Here is an 18,254-nt window from a genome sequence, read left to right as displayed (position 1 = left end):
AAAAGCAATCGCCAAAAAATCCCGGAAAATAGCAATGCAGAATGGCGATCGCGATCACTGGGCGATTGGGATTGTAATTGCAGTTAGGGATGCTCAAATCTGTATTCAGATGAAATCTGGATAGTTGTTATCCGGATTTCATCCAGTTAAATGAAATCACCTGTACGGGCTGGACAGGGGGGGGGGGTGTCAAGCTTACCTGTCTGACGTCTTCTTAGGTCCGCCCCTCGGCACCTCCCATGATGCGGTCCACGTGCGTCACGTGACTACAAACACTTCCTCCTTCCGGGTTGAAGGAGGACGTATTTGTACTCACGTCACCGCCGCGTGGACCGCATCATGGGAGGTGCCGAGGGGCGGACCTAAGAAGACGTCAGAGAGGTAAGATTAACGCCCCCGCCCACCCCGCCCAGGTGATTTCATTTAACCGGATGACATCCGGATAACAACTATCCAGATTTCATCTGAATACGGATTTGAGCATCCCTAATTGCAGTTCTGAGTGTGAGCCGGGCAACCGGTGCCATCTTACTGATCTATTGTGTGTGGCCATACAGTGGCGTTATCCGTGGTAAGTGTGTCACTGCTCTCATGTGTCTGGGGATTTGTGGGTCTCAGTAAGGCCTCGTTCACATCTAAAATCTTAATCGCAAACGCAAGCGTTTTGCGATTTTGTGTGGTGTTTTTTCCCCTCTCAGCGTTCCAATATACGCTACGTTTTTGGTAAAAGAGCTGTTCTAAGCGCTTTGCCAGAGCGGTTTTGTCATTCAAGTTCCTGACGCAAGTCAGGAAGTGAACTCTGACCCGGAAAAGTATAAATACAATGTATTTATTCTAAATAAACGTGAATGCAATCGCCGCATAAAGCGGTTTTGTGAGCGTTTAGCGCTCTTCCTATACCTTCCATTATAGCAAAAACCCCCTAAAAATGGTACAGGCATTGCTTTGCGGACCGCAAAGCAGACACAACGTGCTGATATGAACCTTCTCATAGAGATTCATTGCACAAGCGTTTTGTGGCCGATTTTGAAAATCGTCCGCACTGGAAAAAAGGACCCTTAGTGTGAACGAACCCTTAAAGAGGAACTGAATATAACATGATGAATTAAATTGCTTATTCATTTTACAATATTCATTTATAGATTATTTAGTCAGTGTTTGCCCCCTGTAAACTCTTTTCTCTCCCTGATTTACACTCTGACATTCATCACAGGTGGTGACTGTGATGATCTGCTCGGCTGCCTGTGCAGGCAGGCAGCTTTTTGACCATTGTGTAGGTTTGCATGCTGCAGGACTCTGGAAAGAAGAGCTTCTGTCAGTTTTGCAGCTTGTGCTTGCAGAGGAATTTGCATACGTTGTCATGCAAATTGCCTGGCCACATTCATTGGAGGTGTGTACTATAAGTACTATGTGTGTCCCACAATGCTTTGCTGGTAACAAGCATTCCTTCCTGTGAAACACTCTGGAGAGTGTCAGCCATGCTCTTTGTTTGAAGATCAGCTTAGAGTAATTCCTGGAAACTGTGCTAGGCAGGTTCCCTAGTGCAGTTAGGATTGTTTATCTGTTTTGTTTGTTCTGTCCCAGCGGTGGTCGACAGGAAATCGTTCTGATCTCTGTTCCTGGAGTATAGCTGGTGCAGCGGTTGCTACCAGCTATCTCTTCTGACCTGTCTCACTTGGATCGCACTAGCATCTTGCGCTAGCGCTGTGGATCCTTCTGTTCTGTCTCCTTGGATCGCGCTAGCCTCTTTTCGCTAGTGCTGTGGATCCTTCTGTTCTGCCTCCCTGGATCGCACTAGCATCTTGCGCTAGTGCTGTGGATCCTTCTGTTCTGCTACTCTGTACCTGGATCGCACTAGCATCTTGCGCTAGCGCGGTGGATCCTTCTGTTCTGTCTCCTTGGATCGCGCAAGCCTCTTTTCGCTAGTGCTGTGGATCCTGTCTCTCGCTTGTTCCTGTTTTCGTGTGTCTGTCTTGTCTGCTACGAGCGCTTGCTGGAGGCTCGGTGAGGTAACCGTTGAGCAAGCGCTCGCGTCCTCTGTTTCATGTTTGTCTGTCGATGGTTAGTTAGGCATGCTTGTCTCTATTGTGCTTATCACGTGGAGACCGCGCATAACCACGTGCACTGTTGCGAATGAGTGCGGTGTTCGCGGTTAGCTAGCGTTTGTTTTTTTCCGTATCTCCTCATTGTATGATTTGCTGTGCCTTTGCTACTCTCGTGCTCTGCCTTGCTGTAGCCTTGTGTCACGTCTGGCGATCGCACCTCTCGCGATCGCGTTCCTACTTATTGTCTGCTGTGGTGTGTGCACCGTCGCGGGTTGACGACTGGTTTGGTGCACACACATACAACCTGTCCCTTTGCTCGTTCTCATTCGCAATCGCCTCTCTTGCGATTGCGTTCTGCGCTTCGTACAATTCCTGTCTGGCATTTGTGGAGGTACAGAGGATTGGTTCCTCTGCACTCCCCAGCGCCATCTGCCGACAGGAATTTCCCTCTACAGGTGCGTAGCACCTTTTGCTGGGTTCCTGCAAATTATACGCTTGTGGAGGATTTCCGCCGTATCAGCGCACGCGTTGTGCGCTGATCACGGAGGAAGTTCCACAATCGTTACAGTAACCTCTTTACTGCTGGCAGGTGCAGCGCTGTGGAATGTTTGCGTATGCACACAGGTAATCAGCATACAGTACTGTGACACAATCTGCACGCTCTTCTAAGCAGGGCACAGAGTTACAGATTACTGGCATCCCCCAGCACAGTAATTTACCCACCCACCCCTCCTCCCCAGTGGGGATCAGCTTCCGGTATCACTTACGGTAGGACCTTGCACAGGATATTTCACAGCCGGTGTTGCAGCATTTGTCCTCTCCGGGGCATTCGTAGTCCGAGATGCAATTTACAGATTTATTATCTCCACAGAAAAACTCGCCGCCAGAGAGCAAGGGGCATATTCCTAGCTTTTCCCCTGAAACCAAAGAGAAGCATCAATAGCAGCTGCACAAAGAGAGAATATACACCTCCAGCCACACCCTATAGCCACGCAGAGAGAGAGAATATACACCTCCAGCCACACCCTATAGCCACACGCAGAGAGAGAGAGAGAGAAAACACCTCCAGCCACACCCTATAGCCACGCAGAGAGAGAGAATATACACCTCCAGCCACACCCTATAGCCACACACAGAGAGAGAATATACACCTCCAGCCACACCCTATAGCCACACAGAGAGAGAGAATATACACCTCCAGCCACACCCTATAGCCACACAGAGAGAGAGAATATACACCTCCAGCCACACCCTATAGCCACACACAGAGAGAGAGAGAAAACACCTCCAGCCACACCCTATAGCCACACAGAGAGAGAGAGAAAACACCTCCAGCCACACCCTATAGCCACACAGAGAGAGAGAGAAAACACCTCCAGCCACACCCTATAGCCACACAGAGAGAGAGAAATCACCTCCAGCCACACCCTATAGCCACGCAGAGAAAGAGAATACACCTCCAGCCACACCCTATAGCCACACAGAGAGAGAGAGAATATACACCTCCAGTCACACCCTATAGCCACACAGAGAGAGAGAGAATATACACCTCCAGCCACACCCTATAGCCACACAGAGAGAGAATATACACCTCCAGCCACACCCTATAGCCACACACAGAGAGAGAATATACACCTCCAGCCACACCCTATAGCCACACAGAGAGAGAGAATATACACCTCCAGCCACACCCTATAGCCACACAGAGAGAGAGAATATACACCTCCAGCCACACCCTATAGCCACACACAGAGAGAGAGAGAAAACACCTCCAGCCACACCCTATAGCCACACAGAGAGAGAGAGAAAACACCTCCAGCCACACCCTATAGCCACACAGAGAGAGAGAGAAAACACCTCCAGCCACACCCTATAGCCACACAGAGAGAGAGAAATCACCTCCAGCCACACCCTATAGCCACGCAGAGAAAGAGAATACACCTCCAGCCACACCCTATAGCCACACAGAGAGAGAGAGAATATACACCTCCAGTCACACCCTATAGCCACACAGAGAGAGAGAGAATATACACCTCCAGCCACACCCTATAGCCACACAGAGAGAGAATATACACCTCCAGCCACACCCTATAGCCACACAGAGAGAGAGAGAGAAAACACCTCCAGCCACACCCTATAGCCACACAGAGAGAGAGAATACACCTCCAGCCACACCCTATAGCCACACAGAGAGAGAGAATACACCTCCAGCCACACCCTATAGCCACACAGAGAGAGAGAATACACCTCCAGCCACACCCTATAGCCACAGAGAGAGAGAGAGAAAACACCTCCAGCCACACCCTATAGCCACAGAGAGAGAAAGAGAGAAAACACCTCCAGCCACACCCTATAGCCACACAGAGAGAGAGAATATACACCTCCAGCCACACCCTATAGCCACAGAGAGAGAGAGAAAACACCTCCAGCCACACCCTATAGCCACACAGAGAGAGAGAATACACCTCCAGCCACACCCTATAGCCACACAGAGAGAGAGAATACACCTCCAGCCACACCCTATAGCCACACAGAGAGAGAGAAATTACCTCCAGCCACACCCTATAGCCACACAGAGAGAGAGAAAACACCTCCAGCCACACCCTATAGCCACACAGAGAGAGAGAAAACACCTCCAGCCACACCCTATAGCCACACAGAGAGAGAGAATATACACCTCCAGCCACACCCTATAGCACAGAGAGAGAGAGAATACACCTCCAGCCACACCCTATAGCCTGACAGAGAGAGAGAAAACACCTCCAGCCACACCCTATAGCCACAGAGAGAGAGAGAATATACACCTCCAGCCACACCCTATAGCCACACAGAGAGAGAGAAAACACCTCCAGCCACACCCTATAGCCACACAGAGAGAGAGAAATTACCTCCAGCCACACCCTATAGCCACACAGAGAGAGAGAAAACACCTCCAGCCACACCCTATAGCCACAGAGAGAGAGAGAAAACACCTCCAGCCACACCCTATAGCCACACAGAGAGAGAGAGAATATACACCTCCAGCCACACCCTATAGCCACAGAGAGAGAGAGAATACACCTCCAGCCACACCCTATAGCCTGACAGAGAGAGAGAAAACACCTCCAGCCACACCCTATAGCCACACAGAGAGAGAGAAAACACCTCCAGCCACACCCTATAGCCACACAGAGAGAGAGAATATACACCTCCAGCCACACCCTATAGCCACACAGAGAGAGAGAAAACACCTCCAGCCACACCCTATAGCCACAGAGAGAGAGAGAAAACACCTCCAGCCACACCCTATAGCCACAGAGAGAGAGAGAATACACCTCCAGCCACACCCTATAGCCACAGAGAGAGAGAGAAAACACCTCCAGCCACACCCTATAGCCACACAGAGAGAGAGAATATACACCTCCAGCCACACCCTATAGCCACACAGAGAGAGAATATACACCTCCAGCCACATCCTATAGCCACACAGAGAGAGAGAATATACACCTCCAGCCACACCCTATAGCCACACAGAGAGAGAGAATATACACCTCCAGCCACACCCTATAGCCACACAGAGAGAGAGAATATACACCTCCAGCCACACCCTATAGCCACACAGAGAGAGAGAGAGAAAACACCTCCAGCCACACCCTATAGCCACAGAGAGAGAGAGAAAACACCTCCAGCCACACCCTATAGCCACACAGAGAGAGAGAAAATACCTCCAGCCACACCCTATAGCCACAGAGAGAGAGAGAAAATACCTCCAGCCACACCCTATAGCCACAGAGAGAGAGAGAGAGAAAACACCTCCAGCCACACAGAGAGAGAGAAAACACCTCCAGCCACACCCTATAGCCACACACAGAGAGAGAATATACACCTCCAGCCACAACCTATAGCCACAGAGAGAGAGAGAAAACACCTCCAGCCACACTCTATAGCCACAGAGAGAGAGAGAAAACACCTCCAGCCACACCCTATAGCCACACAGAGAGAGAGAGAGAAAACACCTCCAGCCACACCCTATAGCCACACAGAGAGAGAGAAAACACCTCCAGCCACACCCTATAGCCACACAGAGAGAGAGAGAGAAAACACCTCCAGCCACACCCTATAGCCACACAGAGAAAGAGAGAAAACACCTCCAGCCACACCCTATAGCCACACAGAGAGAGAATATACACCTCCAGCCACACCCTATAGCCACACAGAGAGAGAGAGAAAACACCTCCAGCCACACCCTATAGCCACACAGAGAGAGAGAAAATACCTCCAGCCACACCCTATAGCCACACAGAGAGAGATAACACCTCCAGCCACACCCTATAGCCACACAGAGAGAGAATATACACCTCCAGCCACACCCTATAGCCACACAGGGAGAGAGAAAACACCTCCAGCCACACCCTGTAGCCACGCAGAGAGACAGAGAAAACACCTCCAGCCACACCCTATAGCCACACACAGAGAGAGAATATACACCTCTAGCCACACCCTATAGCCACGCAGAGAGAGAGAAAACACCTCCAGCCACACCCTATAGCCACACAGAGAGAGAGAATACACCTCCAGCCACACCCTATAGCCACACAGAGAGAATATACACCTCCAGCCACACCCTATAGCCACACAGGGAGAGAATATACACCTCCAGCCACACCCTATAGCCACACAGGGGGAGAGAAAACACCTCCAGCCACACCCTATAGCCACGCAGAGAGAGAGAAAACACCTCCAGCCACACCCTATAGCCACACAGAGAGAGAATATACACCTCCAGCCACACCCTATAGCCACACAGAGAGAGAGAATATACACCTCCAGCCACACCCTATAGCCACACAGGGAGAGAGAAAACACCTCCAGCCACACCCTGTAGCCACGCAGAGAGAGAGAAAACACCTCCAGCCACACCCTATAGCCACAGAGAGAGAGAGAGAAAACACCTCCAGCCACACCCTATAGCCACGCAGAGAGAGAGAGAAAACACCTCCAGCCACACCCTATAGCCACACAGAGAGAGAGAATATACACCTCTAGCCACACCCTATAGCCACACAGAGAGAGAATATACACCTCTAGCCACACCCTATAGCCACACAGAGAGAGAGAATATACACCTCCAGCCACACCCTATAGCCACAGAGAGAGAGAGAAAACACCTCCAGCCACACCCTATAGCCACACAGAGAGAGAGAGAATATACACCTCCAGCCACACCCTATAGCCACACAGAGAGAGAGAAAATACCTCCAGCCACACCCTATAGCCACACAGAGAGAGAGAATATACACCTCCAGCCACACCCTATAGCCACAGAGAGAGAGAGAGAGAGAAAACACCTCCAGCCACACCCTATAGCCACACAGAGAGAGAGAGAAAACACCTCCAGCCACACCCTATAGCCACATAGAGAGAGAGAATATACACCTCCAGCCACACCCTATAGCCACACAGAGAGAGAGAATATACACCTCCAGCCACACCCTATAGCCACACAGAGAGAGAAAACACCTCCAGCCACACCCTATAGCCACACAGAGAGAGAGACTATACACCTCCAGCCGCACCCTATAGCCACACAGAGAGAGAGAAATCACCTCCAGCCACACCCTATAGCCACACAGAGAGAGAGAATATACACCTCCAGCCACACCCTACAGCCACACAGAGAGAGAGAATATACACCTCCAGCCACACCCTATAGCCACAGAGAGAGAGAGAATATACACCTCCAGCCACACCCTATAGCCACAGAGAGAGAGAGAATATACACCTCCAGCCACACCCTATAGCCACACAGAGAGAGAAAACACCTCCAGCCACACCCTATAGCCATGCAGAGAGAGAGAATATACACCTCCAGCCACACCCTATAGCCACACAGAGAGAGAAAACACCTCCAGCCACACCCTATAGCCACACAGGGAGAGAGAAAATACCTCCAGCCACACCCTACAGCCACACAGAGAGAGAGAATATACACCTCCAGCCACACCCTATAGCCACACAGAGAGAGAGAAAACACCTCCAGCCACACCCTATAGCCACACAGGGAGAGAATATACACCTCCAGCCACACCCTATAGCCACGCAGAGAGAGAGAAAACACCTCCAGCCACACCCTATAGCCACAGAGAGAGAGAGAATATACACCTCCAGCCACACCCTATAGCCACACAGAGAGAGAATATACACCTCCAGCCACACCCTATAGCCACACAAAGAGAAAGAAAATACCTCCAGCCACACCCTATAGCCACACAGAGAGAGAAAATACCTCCAGCCACACCCTATAGCCACACAGAGAGAGAAATTACCTCCAGCCACACCCTATAGCCACACAGAGAGAGAAAATACCTCCAGCCACACCCTATAGCCACACAGAGAGAGAAAATACCTCCAGCCACACCCTATAGCCACACAGAGAGAATACACCTCCAGCCACACCCTATAGCCACGCAGAGAGAGAGAAAACACCTCCAGCCACACCCTATAGCCACGCAGAGAGAGAGAAAACACCTCCAGCCACACCCTATAGCCACAGAGAGAGAGAGAGAATATACACCTCCAGCCACACCCTATAGCCACACAGAGAGAGAAAATACCTCCAGCCACACCCTATAGCCACGCAGAGAGAGAATATACACCTCCAACCACACCCTATAGCCACACAGAGAGAGAGAATACACCTCCAGCCACACCCTATAGCCACACAGAGAGAGAATATACACCTCCAGCCACACCCTATAGCCACACAGAGAGAGAGCATATACACCTCCAGCCACACCCTATAGCCACACAGAGAGAGAATATACACCTCCAGCCACACCCTATAGCCACACAGAGAGAGAATATACACCTCCAGCCACACCCTATAGCCACAGAGAGAGAGAATATACACCTCCAGCCACACCCTATAGCCACACAGAGAGAGAATATACACCTCCAGCCACACCCTATAGCCACACAGAGAGAGAAAATACCTCCAGCCACACCCTATAGCCACACAGAGAGAGAATATACACCTCCAACCACACCCTATAGCCACACAGAGAGAGAGAATACACCTCCAGCCACACCCTATAGCCACACAGAGAGAGAATATACACCTCCAGCCACACCCTATAGCCACACAGAGAGAGAGCATATACACCTCCAGCCACACCCTATAGCCACACAGAGAGAGAATATACACCTCCAGCCACACCCTATAGCCACACAGAGAGAGAATATACACCTCCAGCCACACCCTATAGCCACACAGAGAGAGAATATACACCTCCAGCCACACCCTATAGCCACACAGAGAGAGAATATACACCTCCAGCCACACCCTATAGCCACACAGAGAGAGAAAATACCTCCAGCCACACCCTATAGCCACACAGAGAGAGAATATACACCTCCAACCACACCCTATAGCCACACAGAGAGAGAGAATACACCTCCAGCCACACCCTATAGCCACACAGAGAGAGAATATACACCTCCAGCCACACCCTATAGCCACACAGAGAGAGAGCATATACACCTCCAGCCACACCCTATAGCCACACAGAGAGAGAATATACACCTCCAGCCACACCCTATAGCCACACAGAGAGAGAATATACACCTCCAGCCACACCCTATAGCCACAGAGAGAGAGAGAATACACCTCCAGCCACACCCTATAGCCACACAGAGAGAGAATATACACCTCCAGCCACACCCTATAGCCACACAGAGAGAGAGCATATACACCTCCAGCCACACCCTATAGCCACACAGAGAGAGAGAATACACCTCCAGCCACACCCTATAGCCACACAGAGAGAGAATATACCTCCAGCCACACCCTATAGCCACACAGAGAGAGAAATTACCTCCAGCCACACCCTATAGCCACACAGAGAGAGAAAATACCTCCAGCCACACCCTATAGCCACACAGAGAGAGAAAATACCTCCAGCCACACCCTATAGCCACACAGAGAGAATACACCTCCAGCCACACCCTATAGCCACGCAGAGAGAGAGAAAACACCTCCAGCCACACCCTATAGCCACGCAGAGAGAGAGAAAACACCTCCAGCCACACCCTATAGCCACAGAGAGAGAGAGAGAATATACACCTCCAGCCACACCCTATAGCCACACAGAGAGAGAAAATACCTCCAGCCACACCCTATAGCCACACAGAGAGAGAATATACACCTCCAACCACACCCTATAGCCACACAGAGAGAGAATATACACCTCCAGCCACACCCTATAGCCACACAGAGAGACAGAATATACACCTCCAGCCACACCCTATAGCCACACAGAGAGAGAATATACACCTCCAGCCACACCCTATAGCCACAGAGAGAGAGAGAATGCACCTCCAGCCACACCCTATAGCCACAGAGAGAGAGAGAGAATATACACCTCCAACCACACCCTATAGCCACACAGAGAGAGAGAATACACCTCCAGCCACACCCTATAGCCACACAGAGAGAGAATATACACCTGCAGCCACACCCTATAGCCACACAGAGAGAGAATATACACCTCCAGCCACACCCTATAGCCACACAGAGAGAGAATATACACCTCCAGCCACACCCTATAGCCACACAGAGAGAGAGAAATCACCTCCAGCCACACCCTATAGCCACACAGAGAGAGAATATACACCTCCAACTACACCCTATAGCCACACAGAGAGAGAATATACACCTCCAGCCACACCCTATAGCCACACAGAGAGAGAATATACACCTCCAGCCACACCCTATAGCCACACAGAGAGAGAATATACACCTCCAGCCACACCCTATAGCCACACAGAGAGAGAGAATATACACCTCCAGCCACACCCTATAGCCACACAGAGAGAGAGAATATACACCTCCAGCCACACCCTACAGCCACACAGAGAGAGAGAATATACACCTCCAGCCACACCCTATAGCCACAGAGAGAGAGAGAATATACACCTCCAGCCACACCCTATAGCCACACAGAGAGAGAGAATATACACCTCCAGCCACACCCTATAGCCACACAGAGAGAGAGAAATCACCTCCAGCCACACCCTATAGCCACACAGAGAGAGAGAATATACACCTCCAGCCACACCCTATAGCCACACAGAGAGAGAGAATATACACCTCCAGCCACACCCTATAGCCACAGAGAGAGAGAGAATATACACCTCCAGCCACACCCTATAGCCACAGAGAGAGAGAGAGAATATACACCTCCAGCCACACCCTATAGCCACACAGAGAGAGAGAAATCACCTCCAGCCACACCCTATAGCCACACAGAGAGAGAGAATATACACCTCCAGCCACACCCTATAGCCACACAGAGAGAGAGAATATACACCTCCAGCCACACCCTATAGCCACACAGAGAGAGAGAATATACACCTCCAGCCACACCCTATAGCCACAGAGAGAGAGAGAGAATATACACCTCCAGCCACACCCTATAGCCACACAGAGAGAGAGAATATACACCTCCAGCCACACCCTATAGCCACACAGAGAGAGAGAATATACACCTCCAGCCACACCCTATAGCCACACAGAGAGAGAGAAATCACCTCCAGCCACACCCTATAGCCACACAGAGAGAGAGAATATACACCTCCAGCCACACCCTATAGCCACACAGAGAGAGAGAATATACACCTCCAGCCACACCCTATAGCCACACAGAGAGAGAGAAAACACCTCCAGCCACACCCTATAGCCACACAGAGAGAGAGAATACACCTCCAGCCACACCCTATAGCCACACAGAGAGAGAGAAAACACCTCCAGCCACACCCTATAGCCACAGAGAGAGAGAGAGAGAGAGAGAAAACACCTCCAGCCACACCCTATAGCCACACAGAGAGAGAGAAAACACCTCCAGCCACACCCTATAGCCACAGAGAGAGAGAGAATACACCTCCAGCCACACCCTATAGCCACACAGAGAGAGAGAATATACACCTCCAGCCACACCCTATAGCCACAGAGAGAGAGAGAATATACACCTCCAGCCACACCCTATAGCCACACAGAGAGAGAATATACACCTCCAGCCACACCCTATAGCCACACAGAGAAAGAGAAAAAACCTCCAGCCACATCCTATAGCAAGTTTCTGTGTATTTGAAACAGAAGGTTGTTTGCAATAATTCAGGTTGGAGTGAGCATCTGATGTCTTCCACAATGCATCACTGCTGAATATGCAAATCATCCCTTGTTGTCCCTGTAAGCTATCCACACCTCCAGAACCGCTGGAATGCAATGATGTGCCAGCTTGTTAATTGTACAGAGCCATAATAATCCAACACGCATACAGACTGTTTCGGACTGGTTGGTCCTCATCAGTGCACCTTAAATGCTCACTCCAATCTGAATAAACGCAAATACCTTCTGTTTTTATTGAGCTCCACTTCCAATACAGTTCAGAAAGCTCTCAATACACATGTAAAAATATCACATAGCAGTAATAATAGACTTTCTTCTGCGTTAAGAAGGCAAACTCCTGTTTTCATAGCATTTTAATAAGGAAGCTTTTTGGTCCTTTGTAACCCCTTACACACTCCTGGGAGTTGTGGTTCACCATGAGCTTGCTGGGTAATCTGTAACACTGGCCATGTTTAAGGGGCACTATGGCGAAAACATTCTACATTTAAAATATGTGGAAACATATACAAATAAGAAGTACATTTTTACCAGAGTAAAATGACCCATAAATTACTTTTCTCCTATGCTGCTGCCACTTACAGTAGGTAGTAGAAGTCTGACAGAAGCGACAGGTTTTGGACTAGTCCATCTCTTCATGGGGGAGTCTCAGGGATTATTTATTTTTAAAGGCACTAGGGAATGGCAGTTGCCCTGTCCAACTGTCAAAAAAACTGTGTAGCGAGCAGGGAGACTGGCCAGCATCATTGTTTAAATCCTTTTTAGGGAATATCTTTATAAAGAATAAAAGCCTTGTTGAGAATCCCCTATGAAGAGATGGACTAGTCCAAGACCTGTCACTTCTGTCAGATTTCTACTACTTACTGCAAGTGACAGCAACAAAGGAGAAAAGAAATTTATGGCTCATTTTACTCTGGAAAAAAACATTCTTATTTGTCTATGTTTGCACATATTTTACAATTTTTTGCCATAGTGCCCCTTTAAGTAATTGTCTTGCTGTGTTCAGATGATATTAAGCTTCTCCCAGGTAGAGATCTTTTCTAGAGATCATTGTGTGTTGTTATCATGAGGATATTGGCGTGGGGCATTTCCCAGGATACTGACATGGGAGTAACTAAAGGCACGTTCACACGTCAGACTTTTTCGAACTATGGGTCGTCAGACCCGCCCACTCGTTCTGACGACAGGGCGGTCCTTCTTCTGACAGTTGCACGTGAGTAAGACTGTTTTTGATTGATCCGCTCGGTGGTCTTATCAGTCTGACGGCAGCTTGTACTCACGTGCAACTGTCGTCAGAACGACTGCCCCGCACAGGGGCGCTTCTAGCCATTTTGTCCCTCCAGGCGAGAAAACCTGTGGTGCAAAGGTGACATATGGAGGCACAGGGGACAGAAGAGGGCACAGAAGGAGGCAGAGGTGGCACAGGGGGACTGAAGGAGGCACATGGAGACAGGAGGCACAAAGGGAGATAGGAAAAACAGGGGGTCAGACATGGCACAAGAGACTGAAGATACAAGGAGACAGAGGGAGGCACAAAAGGGACAGAAGGAGGCATAAGGCACAGAGGTGGCAGCTGCCTGCAACTTACACTAAGTACATGTAGCAGAAGCAAGTAATAGAACACACACAGGGCAGGGCTTTATCAGGGGTGGAGCTTAATTTGGGGGGTGGGACTTAATCCAGCAACATGGCGCCCCCCAGGACCAATGGCACTCTAGGCAATGGCCTGTACTGCCTATGCCTAGAGGCTCCCCTGGCCCCGCAGGAGGGTCTGACGACCCGTAGTTTGAAAAAGTCCGGTGTGTACATGCCTTAAAGGTAACTGTCAGTACCCCCATACCCATTTCACTGGGGGTCTTCTTGTTATAGGGGACCCCCAGATGCCAGCATGAACCCCAGCCCAGGGTGTGGGGGTACCGGGGATGAGGATGGCTTGGCTGCCCCTCTCTTCCAGAGCTCCCCCATACCATGGACCATGTGGGCTGGTATAGCTCAGGGGGGGGGATCCCCACACAGTCCTGCCTCTGCATTCTGGCTATCCCAGCCTGCATGGGTAACAAGGGGCTAAAGGGGGCTTCAGGGGGGACCCCGTGTCATTTTTTAAAATGTCATTTTTATCAGCACAAACAGCATGAATTTCACCATAGAGCTTGTGTTAAAACATATCTCGTAAAGGTGTCCATACATCAGATGACTTAGCAGGCTGATGGACCATTCGATTTGATTATTATAATCAAATTGGATGAAAATCAGTGACGCCAAGTGTATGCCCAGCCGACAATGCGACGGATTTCAGGACAAAACTTGGTCACATTGCCGATCGTGCATGCTGTAAGATGTTGGGGAGACTTAGGTGCATGGCACGAGCGGCGTATCATTTCACGATGATCAACGAACGCAGCGAAACCCCCAGCATTGTCCCCACTAATGAAAAATGATCCCCAGTGCCCAGTGTGAAGTATACATGACCTGTCCTTGTCTCTCCACTGCTCCGGTCCATACACCTGCACCATACACCTGCTGTCCATACACCTGCACCCAGTATTCTAGTAAAGGGCACGTATGACATCACACACTAGGAAACCACGTGGGGTCGACGTATGCAGGAGGAATCCCAGAAGCCATGCGGGAGGCAAGCAGAGGTCACGGACAGGCAATCTATACTGGCCTGATGCTCAGCTGATGGCAGGAGGTGAGGGATCGCCATGTGCAGTAATGTTTGCTGCATTACATGTGTGGGGGTAACATTTGCTGCATTTCTTATGTGGTGTAATGAATTCTGCATTTGCTCTGTGTCCTGCTGCTGGCCTGCTACTTAGGTAATGGCAGGAGGTGAGGGATCGCCATGTGCAGCCCCTTATCTTACTCATCAGGGTCACTCTGTCTGCTATTACGCTGCAAAAGTAAGCACCCCCCATCCAGCTCCTATCAGAATATAATGCGGTTCAGTTGTCGGTTTAGGAACTAGAGCTTGTCCTGTTGTATCACTGCAGTCCCCACAGGAAGAACATATCGCTGCTGTCACTTACTGTTGGGTTCTTTACACTTCCTGTTACAGCCGGTGTCGCAGCATTTCTGGATACCATCACAATCCTTGTCAGAGTCGCAGAAACCAGGTAACTCATGATCACAATGGACCAAACGTTTGGGGCACCTTCCTGGCTTTTCCACTGAAACAAAACAGAGGCATGAAGCTGTACAGAGAGAGAGAGAATACACACTCAGCCCTATCCTACAGGAAGGTTCAATGCAGCTTCTCCTGAGCAGAGTCTGACCATTCTGTTGTCTTTAAAGGGAACCTAAACTGAAAAGAATATGGGTTTTTCCTTTTAAATAATACCAGTTGCCCGACTCTCCTGCTGATCCTGTGTCTCTAATACTTTTAGCCACAGCCCCTCAACAAGCGTGCAGATCAGGTGCTCTGACTGAAGTCAGACTGGATTAGCTGCATGCTTGTTCAGGGGCTGTGGCTGAAAGTATTAGAGACACAGGATCAGCAGGAGAGTCAGGCAACTGGTATTATTTTAATAGGAAAAATCCACATCCTTCTCAGTTTAGGTTCCCTTTAAAGGGAACCCGGGGTGAGAGGGATAGGGAGGCTGACATGTTTGTTTCATTTTACATAATGCACATTGCCTGGCTGTCCTGCTGATCCTTTGCCCCTAATACTTTAAGCCATAGCCCCTGAACAAGCATGCAGATCAGATGTCTATGACAAATCTGACAAGATTAGCTGCATGCTTGTTTCAGGTGACTGATTTACACCCTACTGACCAGAAAGTGCAGCAGGACTGCCAGGCAACTGGTATTGTGTAGAATGAAATAAATATGGCAGCCTCCATAGGCAGTCTCACACCTCGGGTTCCTTTTAAGGTGTCACAGCCCCGCCCACTACGCATATGGCTGCACTTACAGGACCTCTACTAGACTTAAAGTGAACTTGAAGTGAGAGGGCTGCCATATTTATTTGATATTAAACAATACCAGTTGCCTGGCTGACCTGCTGATCTATTTGGCTGCAGTAGTGTCTGAATCACACCAGAAACAAGCATGTAAGGTAATCTTGTCAGATCTGACAATAATGTCAGAAATCCCTGATCTGCTGCATGCTTGTTCAGGGGCTATGGCTGTAAGTATTAGAGGCAGAGGATCAGCAGGGCAGCCAGGCAACTGGTATTGCTAAAAAGGAAATAAATATGGCAGCCTCCATATGGGTCTCACCTCGGGATCACTTTAAGAGAACATGCAGCAAATCTGAGCTGGAATCCTGAAAGATTGTCCACTTCTCAGGGTCAGAGTTCTGCCTTAAGGCGGCCATGTTTTGGTGGCCCGCTCTCCAATTTGATGATTTTATCGAACTGGTTGAAAATCAGTGCAGCTCCTAACTGATTCTATATAATATCATTTTGTGACTATAATGAGGTGATATCCTTCTAATGAACACTCGTGCTGTGATGTATATACTGTAATTGTTCTCTATATGTGACCTGCTATTTTTAATGTTTTCAAGAAATATGATTTTGTAACGATCGGTGTCAGCACACAGAGTGAATCTGATTACCGGTGATCTGCAGTATCACCAAGAATACAGATATATACCTGATTATTGATGATCTGCAGATTCACCAATAATACAAGTATAACTAACCTCTGGACACCTGATAAAGTGTAAGTGTTTGCTGCAACAGTATATGAGCCTGGACCACCTGAGGAGCAGGTGACCCTAGACCGTAAATGGGTATCTCCTGGATAGGGCTGGAGATAACCAGAGAGCCAGTGATTCCCTGAACAGCTGGGAATCAGACTCTACTGCAGTCAAACGACTCCTATGAGATAGAGTCCCTGACTGGATTGCAGAGATGTCCCTCTGAGAGACAGGGAGTCCCTGCAACTACTGGACACCCCACCGTGGGGGGGGGGGGTGTCACAGGTAGAAAGGTTGGTCAGGCCGGGTCGGCAACACACGAGCAGATAAGGTACAGAGACAGAAGGCTGATTCGGTAACCAGGGACAGGCAGGCTTGGCAACAGGTAATCAGATATGCGAAGGTACCGAATCAGAGAGCAGGAGAAGGGTCAAGAAGGCAATAGGTCATAACAGATATCAAGCAGAAGCCTAGTCTAGAGTGTGAGGTCCGTGGTCTTCAACACTCAGGGACTGATCTAAAGCATAACACAGCAATGACACAGTCTCCCTAGTCTTGGGTGTGAGGTCCGTGGTCTCGACACCCTGGAACTGGTCTAAAGTATAACACAGTAATAACACAGTAATCTGGCTAAGTGTGAATTCCCAGGTCCACCATTCAAAATGGCAGACAACCAGCCACTGACAGACGAGAAGTATATATAGCAAAGCGCTCCTCAGCCCCACCCAGTCCCATTCAACCAATCACCTACTGAGTTGGGATCAGCTGATTGTCCTGATCAGCTGATCCCTCTCCTATTGGCATAAAGGGCTTGCCTGTTATCGCGTGCGTGTAGCTCTCTATCTGTGTGCACTACTAGGCTCAGACAAACCAGATGCACGCCGCTGCAGAGAAACCCCTGGTCTGAACGCGGAACCAGCTGCCTCGCTGTCAGACCACGCGGCGGTGTCTCCGCAATCCATTACAGTACCCCCCACCCCCAAGGAGTGGACTCCGGACACTTCCCACCAGGCTTCCCAGGATGTAAGTCATGAAACTCCTTCTTTAATTCCTCCGCATGCATGCGACAATCTGGCACCCAAGATATTTCCTCTATACCATATCCTTTCCAGTGGACCAGATACTGCACGGGATTCTGCACTAAGCGAGAGTCCAGGATCTTTTCAATTTCATACCCTGGTTGGTCATCCACCAACACAGGGGGGGGGGGGGGGGAGAGGAATCCATGTGCACTGCTGGCTTCAAAAGAGACACATGAAATGATCTCACACCTCTCATACTGGCTGGGAGATCAATCGCGTAAGTGACATCATTGATTCTTTTAGACACTGGAAATGGTCCTGTAAATCTAGGGCCCAGTTTGGGGGACAGTTGTTTCAAGGCCAAATGTCGAGTGAATACC

The 18,254-nt window shown here is 49.5% G+C and overlaps 1 protein-coding gene across 5 annotated transcripts in view; it reads right to left on the bottom strand.

Annotated features, from left to right (window-relative positions):
* The window catches only part of LOC137570304 (neurogenic locus notch homolog protein 2-like), a 287,509-nt gene that overhangs the window by 139,415 nt on the left and 129,840 nt on the right, over positions 1-18,254 (bottom strand). For all 5 annotated transcript variants that reach the window (XM_068278937.1, XM_068278940.1, XM_068278939.1 and 2 more), the window contains 2 exons: positions 15,237-15,377; positions 2,813-2,962 (listed from right to left, as the gene is read on the bottom strand). In XM_068278937.1, the coding sequence (XP_068135038.1) occupies positions 2,813-2,962; positions 15,237-15,377 (291 nt within the window). The remainder of the gene's footprint in view (positions 1-2,812; positions 2,963-15,236; positions 15,378-18,254) is intronic.

The sequence above is a fragment of the Hyperolius riggenbachi genome, chromosome 4 (assembly GCF_040937935.1).
Source record: "Hyperolius riggenbachi isolate aHypRig1 chromosome 4, aHypRig1.pri, whole genome shotgun sequence".
Taxonomy (NCBI): Eukaryota; Metazoa; Chordata; class Amphibia; order Anura; family Hyperoliidae; genus Hyperolius; species Hyperolius riggenbachi.
Note: the sequence above shows the minus strand (reverse complement) of the source record. Positions and strands in the feature narration are given on the sequence as shown.